Source organism: Trematomus bernacchii, unplaced genomic scaffold (genome assembly GCF_902827165.1).
Source record: "Trematomus bernacchii unplaced genomic scaffold, fTreBer1.1, whole genome shotgun sequence".
In the NCBI taxonomy this organism is placed as follows: domain Eukaryota; kingdom Metazoa; phylum Chordata; class Actinopteri; order Perciformes; family Nototheniidae; genus Trematomus; species Trematomus bernacchii.
Window position 1 is genome coordinate 3,221,851 of NW_022987573.1, and position 12,490 is coordinate 3,234,340.

Consider the following 12,490-nt stretch of genomic DNA (forward strand, 5'->3'; position numbering starts at 1 on the left):
TCACATTAGCATACACGTGAAAGTGTGGAGGAGTTTAAACAGAACTGTGATTAGTCTAAACATAAGATTTACAGAAAGCAGTAGAGAACACAGGCTGAGGGCTCTCTGTCATAGCGGGATAATGTAGTGTCAGTGGGTGTGAGTGATTGACTTTGTAATCAAACAGATTGTTCTGCAGCAGAAACGATTGAATTTCAAATCAACGTCAACAGCACCATCAAATGTTTTTCATCTCATTAGCAATAACAAATAAGAACGAACACGGAAAGACGGAGCAACACAGACGCGCACAACACTTCTGAAAATGCATGGGGATCAACAGGTGACTGATTGAGGGCTGTCTTACCTTTTTGTGATGACACGGCGGTATCTGTAGATGAAAGAGAGGAGACACACAGAGGAATGTGTTAGTAGCTGACAGGACAATTCAAGAGATGACAGTCACGGCGGTGATTTGCTGCGAGAGGGGGCGAGCCACCGAAGAGGATAAACAGATAAGGTGGACGGGGGGGGCTTTAATCTCAGATCTGCAAAAGGAATATCCACTTTACACTCATGCATGCTTGAGTAATACACACAGCAGCTTTTTCCCCTCCACAAAGACAGACCAGGTGGAGGAAAAGAAAGCATCTGAGCAAACACATTGCAGAGAGCCCTCAAGTAGAAAGATGAGAGTCTCCAGACCCCTGGAAACCCTTGAACTCGTGCACAATTTATCCTGAGTGAGCTTTCTAATAAGTAAAGAGAATGCCTTTGAGGTGCAGTGAGACACAGCAAATCAAATCCTTTCAGTAAGCATTTTAGGTTCTTACTCAGAGCCCACTAGAGACACTCCTGGCCCACAAGGCGTGGATCAAAACATGGAGTGCTTGGAGGGAAGGATGTACTGCAACACTTCTTTTTTATGCAGCACTAAACATTCACCAAAAAAAACATGTTTTGGAGGCGTATTTGTGGAGAAAAATGCAGTAAATGTAGCTTATTCATTTCATCAAATATTTACCAGGAAAGTGTTTGAAAGCTCCCAAGGTTGTTTTTTTATTTAATAGACTTGTCAAACTTGCAGCGATGCAAGAATAAAGAAAAGCAGTAGAACACAAATGTAGTTTCATTAGTTGAAATTCTTGAGAACATTTTTCTACTGGCCATCTGCCCAAATGGCTACAGACATGGGAGGGGAATAATTGAATCCGGATGGATTTGTGGTGTGCTGGGCTGAGGAAATGATAATCCAAAGCTCTGCCTAATTGCCAGAGTAAAGATGGCGCCCATTGTGGGGGTGGCTCTGGTGTTTATCAAGGCAGCGTGGCGTGGAATTGGACTTAGCATTAGGGCTTTACACACATTGTTTTGTGAGGTGTTACAGTGGATTTGAGCAAATATTGGCCCTCTGGTTATTACATGGTCTGATTGTCTGCTATGCGACTGTCCATAAGCTTTGCATGTCTAGCCTAATCTGAGAGGAGGCTTCAAATAATTAGTTAGTGAAGCACTCTCACAGCCCAGCGCAGCCAACTTTATCTTTTAAAGCAAATCCTTGGTCCATTCGCTCCTCACCCAAAAGGCTTACACTCTCACCACTGTCCAAACCTTCAGGGTAAGACCATAACATATGACCCATTACAATCACTAGTCCATATCCTATTCTTCTTGTTGTTTGTTATGTTAAAGAAACGCTACAGTATGTCAAACACACATTATTTTGGGCAAGTGCTAGTAGTGCGAGAAGACTGTCAAGGTGTAAAAAGCGAACAAGATTAAGCAGATATTATGAAACTGTAATTTTCAATTAGTCATTTATTCTAAACAAATCACATAAATGGAGCAGTGAAACTACTACAAGGAAAACTAAACATGTGAGTGCTTTGAACTTAAAGGAGAGGTGTCATGGCCATTTCCACTGATCATAATTCCATTGTTGAGGTGTACTAGAATAGATTTATACTGTGCATTTTTCCAAACTCACATTGGTTTCTCATACAGCATCTCTGTAAACTACTTGTATTCACTGAATTTCACTATCTGCCTTTAACGGCTCGTTGTAGCTCCCAAAGCTCCAGCCCCCACCCTCCCTGTGAGCACAGTGTGCTCTGATTGGTCGGGACGTTGTGAATCGCACTGAGCTCCGTGGAGGTGTTGTTTCCTTGTTTAGGATACATCGCGAAACACAGCCAAATTCATCCTGAGCACACACAAACTCACATCAGAAGTAAAAACAATAAGTGTGGCTTGATATTGAGTAAGAAAAAGGTTGATAAACGCTGTGAGAATGGGTCTGCAGAGAGAATTTTGCCGCGATCCCAACGGTCTGTTATCAGCCTGCAGCCAGGGAGGAGAAATCAGCTGAGCTGCCTGCTCCCTGCACACAGATGTGTGAGTGAGGAAGTCCGTGGATCGGTCAATTTGGACCAATCAGCGGGGGCTTAACGTAACGGCTCCGCGGACGTAACGTAACGGCTCTTCGGGATTGGTCCATTTCGTTCCGGGTACCGCTTGACATCATGCCGTACCCGGAACGAAATGGAAGACTCAAATGGGCAGTGACGTATCTCCAACGAGGCGTTTTGGGGAGGTATTTTCTGTGTTAGAGTTTTACTCGCTACAGGGTGTACTTTGAGGGTTTTGACTCTGCACACCGTTTACATGCATAAAAACCTTCATAACACACAAGGGGACGGGTAATAACCGGAAAAGCATGACACCTCTCCTTTAAGCATTTGTACACTAACTAATTTTTTAAAAAGTACTTAAGGAGAAGATGTGTTACAGATAATCAACTTTCAATAACATATACTTGTTAACATTGTCTTTGTATTGATCTGCTGAAATGTAGATATAACAGTATAAAGTCAGCAAAGCTTATCAGTCAAACATACCCGGATATAGTCCAAGTCTAAATTCTGAAATGTAAACATTGTTTCATGTCTGTGATTAAACGTAATCAGAATGAATATGTAACACTATTGCATAATCCCATTGGATACATCAATGTAGTTGAAGATAAAGAGCTTGTAAAGAGCTCACATGAAAACACAAGTCTGAGTGACTGAGACAGCAGCAGTGACAGGTAACATGAATCATGTCGTCAAAACAGGCTTTTCATTTACTCAAGCACCGCTCATCATTTACACACACTTAAATAAGGACTTTTGAAGCACATTAGGAGATCAGAAAAAAAACTGCTGCTTTAGTAATTTAGTTGAAGTCATTTCAAATTGTACTCTTGGGTAACAGTATATTAATACATTAAATAAATAAAGATAACAAAGTTATAGTAAAAGGTATAATCCAAATTATGAAATATGAAATTGTCCATACACACAACATTTAAGGGGGGTGTCACGTTTTCCCTGTGCACACTGGTTTATATATTGTGGACCTGTTATGACAATGAAAAAAAAAATGAACCCATGCTAAATCCTGGTGATAATACTTCATCAAAAAATAAGGCTGTTTTTCCTCAGGCTGTGTCAGAGCAGAGACACCATGCAGCTTGGTGTCGGCACACTTCGCGGTTTAGGACGGTAAAGAAAACCTCCGTCATTGATTACTGCATTCGTTCCCAGCTATCGGTGGCTTATATGGATTTGGAGACTCATTTGCAGTGAATATGTGAGCAGTGTTTTGATGTGCCCGTGCACAGCAACAGTCCTCTGGGTTTGAGTATTAGGGTATTAGGTAAAGTAGGCCGTATGTCAATAGAGGTTTCCCATTGCGATGCATGTATGCAAGCCTGACAAAGTTAAGAGTGCCCAAAAGCATGCCTGAGGAAACTAAAATCTACATTTTGAAGACACATCTACATAATAAGGAAATAAACATCTCCAAACTGCTTTGCTTTACCTATCAGAGTTTTTACATTTCAGGAGTTTAGCCTATCACTGTCAAACATGATGAAAGAAAGAGGTACGAAAAAGAGAGCGATGGGGAGGAAGACTGAGACAATTATATATGAAAGTAAACATGTCACCTCTTACTATTAGACTTTAATGTAATGTGAGGTTTATAGTTTGCATGGAAACGAGGAAAACATAGACTAAAGCACATATGAAGGATCTCAACAGCTTAACAACTATGGTTACAGATTACTCATGTTGACTAAAATATGTAACATCAATACGCATTAAAATGAAATATAATCTGCTAATTATTATCCAATACATTTAAAGCCAATAAACAGAATGAAATTATATCCTTTATTTACTGTATTACCACTGAAGCAGATCCAGGAACTCCACACAGAAACACCAAACCTCTGAGTTAGATGAAGGGTAAAAAAACAAAAAACAATGCTGGCGACACAAAAAACAAACCAACAAAACTAAATACATGAACACTGAACTATGATAAAACGATTGCTGCAGACCTTGTTTTTGTAAAATATTTGTTTGTGGTTGAAGATGTGTCATGTAACTCAGCATACTCGAACACTAGTGAAATTAACTCAGTGTGGTTCCTGTGGTTGCAATGGACATGCCAAGTGGCAAGCTAAAACATTTGAACCACTGCAACGTGCTATCCTTTCTCTTTCTTCTAGCTACCAAATCCTGCCTCAGCGGGAGGATACTGGAGGCAGCAGTCATTACTACCGGCTACTTGAAGGAACCATTACCTCTCTCTCAGACCATCATCAGTTGCGTTGTTATACTGTTGTGTTCTTGCATAACAAATAACACAAAAGTTTCCAAACTTTGCAAAAAGTGCCAAGTAGGAAAAACTGACAAACATATTGTACCACAGATTATTGTCAGCATCAGTTTGTTGTCAGCACTTTTCTGCACAGTTTGGCACATGTTGTGCCATCTGTCACGTGTGAGCATCAAAATATAGAACACAATATGCAAGGAAAACTTCAACTTGATTGAGAATGCTTCCTCTCTTTTGTGACCAATGAGCTGCTTCTTTCTAGCCTTACCGCACGTCTAAATGAAGGATTGGCACACCTGCACGAGACTGGATTGAAGTACATATTGTGTGATGGATCCAACTTCAGTTAATGATGAGAGTGAGAAAAACTAAACTAAAAAGGTACATATATCTTAGATTTATTCTTTCAACCTTGCATACTGTCAAAACACTGTTACACTGAGGACAGCTGGATTACACACACATTGTGGTGAGCAGCTCTTTTATACGGGTTGCATTATTAATACAGTAAAACCCTTGAAAATCCCCGTTTGGGGATTAAGCAAAACAGTTTATTATCTGATTGCTGCTCTGCATTGCTAAAGTTTATACAGTCGATGTTCAGAGTTACTTCATGCTCTTGGGTCATTCAACTCAGCACACAGAAGATAATATGAACACAGAAAGAAGTATAATTTATAATTAGCATTAAAAAATCCCACTTAAACCAAGGTTTTATAGACAGTTATCTGTAAAATCAACCCATGGCAGTCGTTCATGTCCTGCAGTTCAGATGCCTTTGCAAAAAGGATGTTTTTCTTTCTAGATGGTTGCAAACGCCTTTAAGGATAAACCACGGTGTGTAGGTTCGATGTCGGACTTAAATGCTGTGCCCAACAGCTTTTCTGGTGGAGAAAACGTACATCGTCTCTCTGGTATGCTAAGAGTTTGCTCAGTGTTTGTTATTGTTGAAGAACTCACCCTGTGATCCTTAACATACACTATACATCCCCTACTGATTGAATTAGACTCTTATTGGAAACCTGTCCTCTATTGACCCTTTAACGTTGTGGCCTTCCAGCAGTGCACTCTGGGAATAGTTTTAATTACAGCCAGAAATTGGGTTCGATTTTATCCTCATCATGAAGTGAGGAGACCTAACAGCTAATCATCACTTCATCAACACAGATGCAAACCATGTTATCACTGAAAGGTGTTGCATGTATAACTATATAATTAGTGTGAGAGTATGAATGCATATGTGTATGCAGACACATGTGAGCAAATTCCCAAATTAAGCTTCATGTGAGCAGTGTATGAAATATAATATGCTGCCTGCAGAGAGAACAAATGTGGCTGTCTGCAGATGATTAACCACTATTGATATATCATCTCTATAATGTAATTAGGATAAATTCCAACACTGTAGCTGTGCGTCTGTTAATCACACTCACTAGTGGACAGTGGCAGCTCATCAGTTACCGTTATGAACTAAAGCAGCTACTCTATGATGGATGGTGGCACACCAGTCCATTGTGACCATTGACCTGGATGTTAATGATTCGATGAGGACTCAGTGATCGTAAATAAATCAGCTCAAATCATACATGATAAAAGACAGAATGAATGCAGCATGTTTCCTGCTTAAACAAATGTTCCTATGACAATGTGCATGAGTTGTCAAATCAAGTTTTATTTATAAAGCACATTTAAAAGCGATTTTTGGTCGAGCCAAAGTGCTGTACATGTAATAAAAACACATTACTACAATCACAATAAAAGACAATAAATTACAACAGATATATATAAAAAAAAAAACACAGGGAAAAGTCAGGAGTCGTGCTACGCTCTAACTAGAAGGCCAGAGAGAAGAAGTGTGTTTTTAGTGTAGATTTAAAAACCCCTAGGGTCTGGGCCGACCTCACATTGAGTTGTGTTCAATGTCTGCATTGTGGTACAGTTCCTGGCATTGTTAAGTGGTGAACTTCCACTCCTGGGGATAAACTAAGTGTTTGTAGTTGATGATTTTTCACCAACTCTCTTGAGAGAAAGAACAAAGTCAGAAGCACAGTTTGTCTAGCAGTGACAACAGGTTATTGAAGGCAACAGGAGGATGTCACTTTCTGGCAGGTAGCTCCAAATTATAGCCCAGATGAGAAGTCGCTGACAGCCAAAGACCCTCGTCTAGAGAGACACAGACAGCTTGTCACAGCCTTTAATCATTAGGTTTAAGCATTGACGGAAGAAGGTATTCTACAAATTGACCACTAGACAAAAAAAGTGTCAAATTGAGCTTCATCTTCTATTCAATATAAATCACAGGCACTTGTTGTCAGTAAAAGTTTGCAAATGATAGCATAATGATGTGGTGCTATACAGACATAATCATACACTGCATTAGCTTTGAGTACATTATTGTGTCTTTTCCCTGGTATGTAAAACACTCTACATACCATAATGCATTCAACTGTTTTCAAAGCTCATGTCTGTGCACTTTCCATAGAAGAAAACAAGAAGACAGAACACAATGCTAGGTTTTTAATTAGCCGAATGTGGCGCATGCTCCTCCGCTGCGTGCTGCACGGGGAGAGCGGGGAGCGCTGCCTTCTTGCTCATTATGTACTAATGAGTTGTCTATTAATGAAAATGGAAAGCATTTATTTTGTGAGCACAAAGGTTTCAGCTGGATTAATTACTGCACTACAGCAACAAAATGAAAACAGAAAGTGCAGCATCACTCTTGTGTGGCACATTACCCATTAACCAACTGTTATCAAGGCCTGGCGAACGGTGCTGCACGACGCTCAGTGGGGGTAGCCAGAAACCGTTCGTACAGGCCATTAACACTTAATGGGAACTCCACTTTGGCCATTTTCTGTATGCTTTCTGTGATGCCTTCAAAGTTATTCTCATACATGTCTACTCATAAGACATCTTGTCACTGCAACATGAACACTTTGCTAGACCATAATGGATACGTTTTATGTCAAATTAAACAGACAGAATAGATTTTTCTAAGAAAAGCAACCTCAAAAGCAAATATTTACAAAAAGAAAATCCAATACTGTCAAGAGAAACAGCATTTTAGGGGGCGAGTGGTAGAAATACATTAAAATGGCAGATCATGAAATCATCATGGAGCCTGAGTGAGCAAAGGGTGACACTAATTTGGGAAGTGGAACAGCCAAAAAGGAACGTGGCTAAATAAATATAGTTATCAATTATCAATAAAGTGTCCCCTGTGTTATGATTTGTCATGCTGCTTTGCTTTTCAAATGGTGATCATTCTAATTGCCCTCTAATAGCTTGATTTCCCATCGGGCTGTCTGGTGTGGGGTGTGTGGGCTCTGGCAGCCTCAGCAGATGGTTCTTGATCAGATATTAGAGTCTGGGCAGCGAGGTCGTTTGGCCGTGAGAATTGGGCCCTGCCTGGGGGATAACAGCCTCCTCTGAGCGTCCGGCTCCAGCTCTGGGTCCGGGACCAGGCAGAAAGCTCTGAGTCCTGGCCAGACTGCGGGCACGTTGGACTGTTGTCCTCCAGCCTTGTGACAATCTGGGCAAACCAAAACTCCGAAAACATTCATTTGTAAGTCTGCTGTACTTTATTTTCCTCCAGGAATTTGTCTCACCCTTTTTCGGCTGTACACGATTAGATGACAATGCTTATGTAATTGCTACCACCAGCTGTTCACGCTCTTATAAAAAAAAAAAGAATCACACGGATAACCAAAATCCTACTTAGCCGGATTTGAAGAAAAGCGTTCCTTTATATTTCTAAAACTCACCATCCACATTTAGGAATGTCTGGAGGATATGCAAATCATTAAATACGAGGAATGCTTTTAAAGAATCTGTCATTTGAATCACCAGTTTTGTTGTATGAAACTGAGAGACAGAATAACAAGGAGGATCAAGTCTTTGTCATTTAAATTGATATTAATATGAGGATCGTTTTAAAAACAAGGTACAATAGGATAAATGCTATACAACTCCTAAGCATGTATTGACATGACTATTTTCAATGTTCTAGCTACGCCTCCTCTGTCTGCTTCTCCGTACTCCATGGAGAAAGCCACAGCGAAAGCGGGGTGAATAAACAGGACATCCCGAGCTTTATTTATCCTTTCCCCTGCGACAGTGGCAGTCTAAATGGCAGAGCTTCGGCTATGACCTTCAGTTTGAGTGCTTCTCCATCAGTCATCTCTGCCACCCACAGATCAGACAGTGGATGAGAAGTAGTGGCACCCTCCGTCGTCCTCCTTCCCATCTCCTCTCCCTTTTTATCCTCCCCCACAGCTGTCCACAGGAGATTTCTGTCTTTTTTAACTTTCCTGTCCCCCATTTTTATTTTCCCTCTCTCCTTATCCTCCCCTTGACCTATCTTCATTTGGCGCCTATCCTCTTGAAGCTTGTCTCTTTATCACCCCTTTCTCTCTGCATCAAGTCTTTACAGGTATCTGGCAAAAGTGCTGGATTCATAAGAGCATTATTAATGGATAAATGGTCTGAAAATACTACACTTCAAGACAAACGGTATATCTTGAAGAGAGGAACATGAAAGAGGGAACAGAGGAAAGGGAAAGTAAATTATTACAGGAATGAAGCAAATATTTTATAAGAGTAGTCGCTGCAGCAGCCGCACTTATTTGCTTGTCAACCCATTTTGTCAAGGCCACTAAAGAAAGGTGTCATTACAGTATGTTACACTATACAAAACACCAACTTATCATTTTTCACGCGTTGTGGTATTGGCTCTTCTTTAATTTCTATGAAGCCTCCATGATGAGCATCTACAGTAAGCTTCGGCTTGTCTGATTGCAGTATTCAAAAAGACACAGTAGTTAGTAGTTGTCATTATATATATAATGTAGTTATAAAACCACTCATGCCAAAACTCTATTTACTCAATCAAGGACATTGTTTGTGTGAAATACAGACTGTCCACTCTACTTAATAACACATATTCTTCAGTTGGCACTTACTGAAAACAACTGCTGAATATCCGGGAGGAAATAACATATTGGCATGTGTTTCATAATCAGTACAAACACACACAAAGAAGAACTCACAAAACAACAAACATGTGGCGCATACTGACAAATAGCTTCAATATCAAAGCAAAGATAGCAGCGACAACAAAATGTTTTCATTTACTTTTGTAGCAAATGAAATGTTGCCTTCTTCTTTTTATAACCTTGTTGTTTTATCAGGTTTTTATCAAGGTCTATTTTTATGTAACAAAAATACAATGCTTTAAATCATTTTATTTAGATGAAAGGTAAAACCAGATGCTTCTCAAGCAGTAGATGCTCTTAATTAAGTTAGACGTATTCACGGTTTTCCGGAGTGAAATAATAAAAAAGGGGGGACAGAGTTACAGAGTTAGTATCAAACTAAGACAACACAACGGAGGTTTTAACAACTGTAGCACATTGTTTAGGCATCTTGCAATTATACACGGAGCTCATGCTGCAATAAATTATTCTTAATATAATATCCAATGCAATCATCTCTGTCTGAAGCATTTACTTACGTAGCTCTTTAGAAAATGTTTTGGTGGACTGTTACCTTTAGTGTATTGCTTGCTTTTCATATTCACAAAGACACACATATTCATAACAAATGTTATTATTTTCACCTTCGGCGCACTTCTCTATACTGTAAAACATTAATAATAAACACAAGGTTTGAGCAGACGGAAATTACACAGGCCTCAGGCTAGATGGTGCATCTCACAGTGTGTATCTGCAGAACATACTGAGCTTATCCTTAGTTTGAATGTAATGCTAATGTTAGGCATTATAGTGCCTTATGCTGGTGATTGTTAATATAGGAACAATTCCAAACAGACTACAGTACATGCTAGGGATGTGTGAAGGTCAATGCTTTTAGTCTGAGTGTCAGAATAACAGGCAGTATGCACTCGTGAGCATTTCTAGGAAAAGTCATTGTGGATGCAAATGATAAAACAGCAAATGCACCAAAGTAAATTGGACAAGTAAAACATTAACAGCAGAGTACGTCATAGCAAATTGTGCCGCTATCATCTGTTATAAAAGCCTTGTATTTCAAGCATGAAGTCATTTCATTTGTAAATGTCAAATAAGCATATAAAGCTTTGTTATGTTATGTATTAGATTAGACTCATAACATGTACTGTGGGCCTAAGTACCATCATACTGCCAATCTCTTTCTCTCCGTAGCACCTTTCACCTTTGCTCTTTTGCATATGCTAACCGCATACAAAAACACTCCATGGCTGCTCCCGACCTATGTGTAGAATGTACGTGTTTGTATGGATATATACTGTAAGTGTTTATAGTTTTGAGTAACTTGATGTACTTAAAATATATTAAACAAAACACCTTTTTCAATACGCTCCATTGTTTTCTGTAAAAAAATAATCTGGTGGCTAAAAGTAGTTTGTCCTCACTCTCAAGGTGGTTCCACTGTGAAGGCAACTTTTTATTTATATATTTATTATGCATGTCTATTTTGGTTTTCCAGGATGTTGAAGGATGCAGAGGATGAAGTCACACTGTTGGAACTTTGTGCGCCAAACTACCACGTACTTGTGTGATAAGAGTGCTTTCCGTATCCAATCCACAAGCCATTCACATGCAATTCAGAAAAATGCTTACATTTAATCCGATTTACAGGTTCTAGTCAACATTTAAACATCCTTGTGTTTTACTACTCATTACTAAAGACAGGTCAACTCAAATTGAACATATTGAAATGAAGTTGTTGAATTATAAGATATGAGTCTGTTCATTTTATACTCTTATACTAAAAGTCACTTCCTGTATTGCCTTGATACAATGGACATGTGCAAAACAACGTGTCACTTCCGGTAGAAGCACGGTATTCCTACCCCAAGATGGCATCGTCAACAGATGTGTTACTTGTACTGTAAATGCTTGAATATTGTCGTCAAATTTGTGTCAAAAGTCCCTGCATTGTTACAGAAGTATAGTGAGTTCATGTGAAATCACAAAGACCGGAGAAATCAATTGTGTTGTTACAGTAAATAGTGCACTTTCTATATAAAGCTCCAGCATCCTCCATCCCCTCATAGGGATGCACTCACTAATAGATACTCAGCCTGTGGGAACTACAGAAGGGCTTTTTCCCCTCACAAAGCTGCAGCATTGGTGATTTAGATATATTTTATTTTTTTACATCCAGCGTCAATGACAGACTCGGAATAAGAAATGTCAAGAGTGCTTTCTTAGATTCAGAAACTAGTAGATAACAACAGATTGTCTGTCAGTGTGAAGTCCAGTGAGACATTTCCACAATCCGTCTATCAAAATGTGACAAAGTGCGGTAAATAGTTGCGACAAGAGTTTCTATAAAACCACTTGTGGATGCACTGTAGCAGAACATGAAAAAACAGACACAACAGCCTGAAGGCCAGCAGAAGAGCGACAGTGGCTGCTACCTGAATGTGTAATTCAGAGCTGAGGACAGCTCCCGGGCTTCAGGAGGTGAGGACGCTAAAGGAAGATACCATCGCCTCTGAGTGCTGAAGACTTTTGGCGGTTCACGCCAGATTTACTCTCCAAGGTTTCCAAGCCTTCCCACCGTAGAGGCATATGCCGTAGGAAGTTATTTAGTTGAGTGTAGGATTTATCATGATAACAGTCATACTATCACTGTCTCACTTTATTATAGACCAAAATAAGGTATTTACAGAGATGGCAAACGTACACACATCCTTTACTCAAGAAGAAGTACAGATACTCCTGTTTAAAAAGACTCTGGTAAAAGTAGAAGTACTGACTAAACTTCTTTACTCAAGTAAAAGTAAAGAAGTATGGGCTTTGAAATGTACTTGTGTAAAAAGTACCCATAACTACCA

The 12,490-nt window shown here is 39.6% G+C and overlaps 1 protein-coding gene across 1 annotated transcript in view; it reads right to left on the reverse strand.

Moving 5' to 3' along the window:
* Positions 1-12,490, reverse strand: part of LOC117479386 (cadherin-4-like) — a gene marked incomplete in the record, with an annotated part of 211,729 nt that overhangs the window by 113,830 nt on the left and 85,409 nt on the right. Inside the window, 1 exon segment of the mRNA XM_034126335.1 lies at positions 347-370. Within this exon segment, the coding sequence (XP_033982226.1) occupies positions 347-370 (24 nt within the window).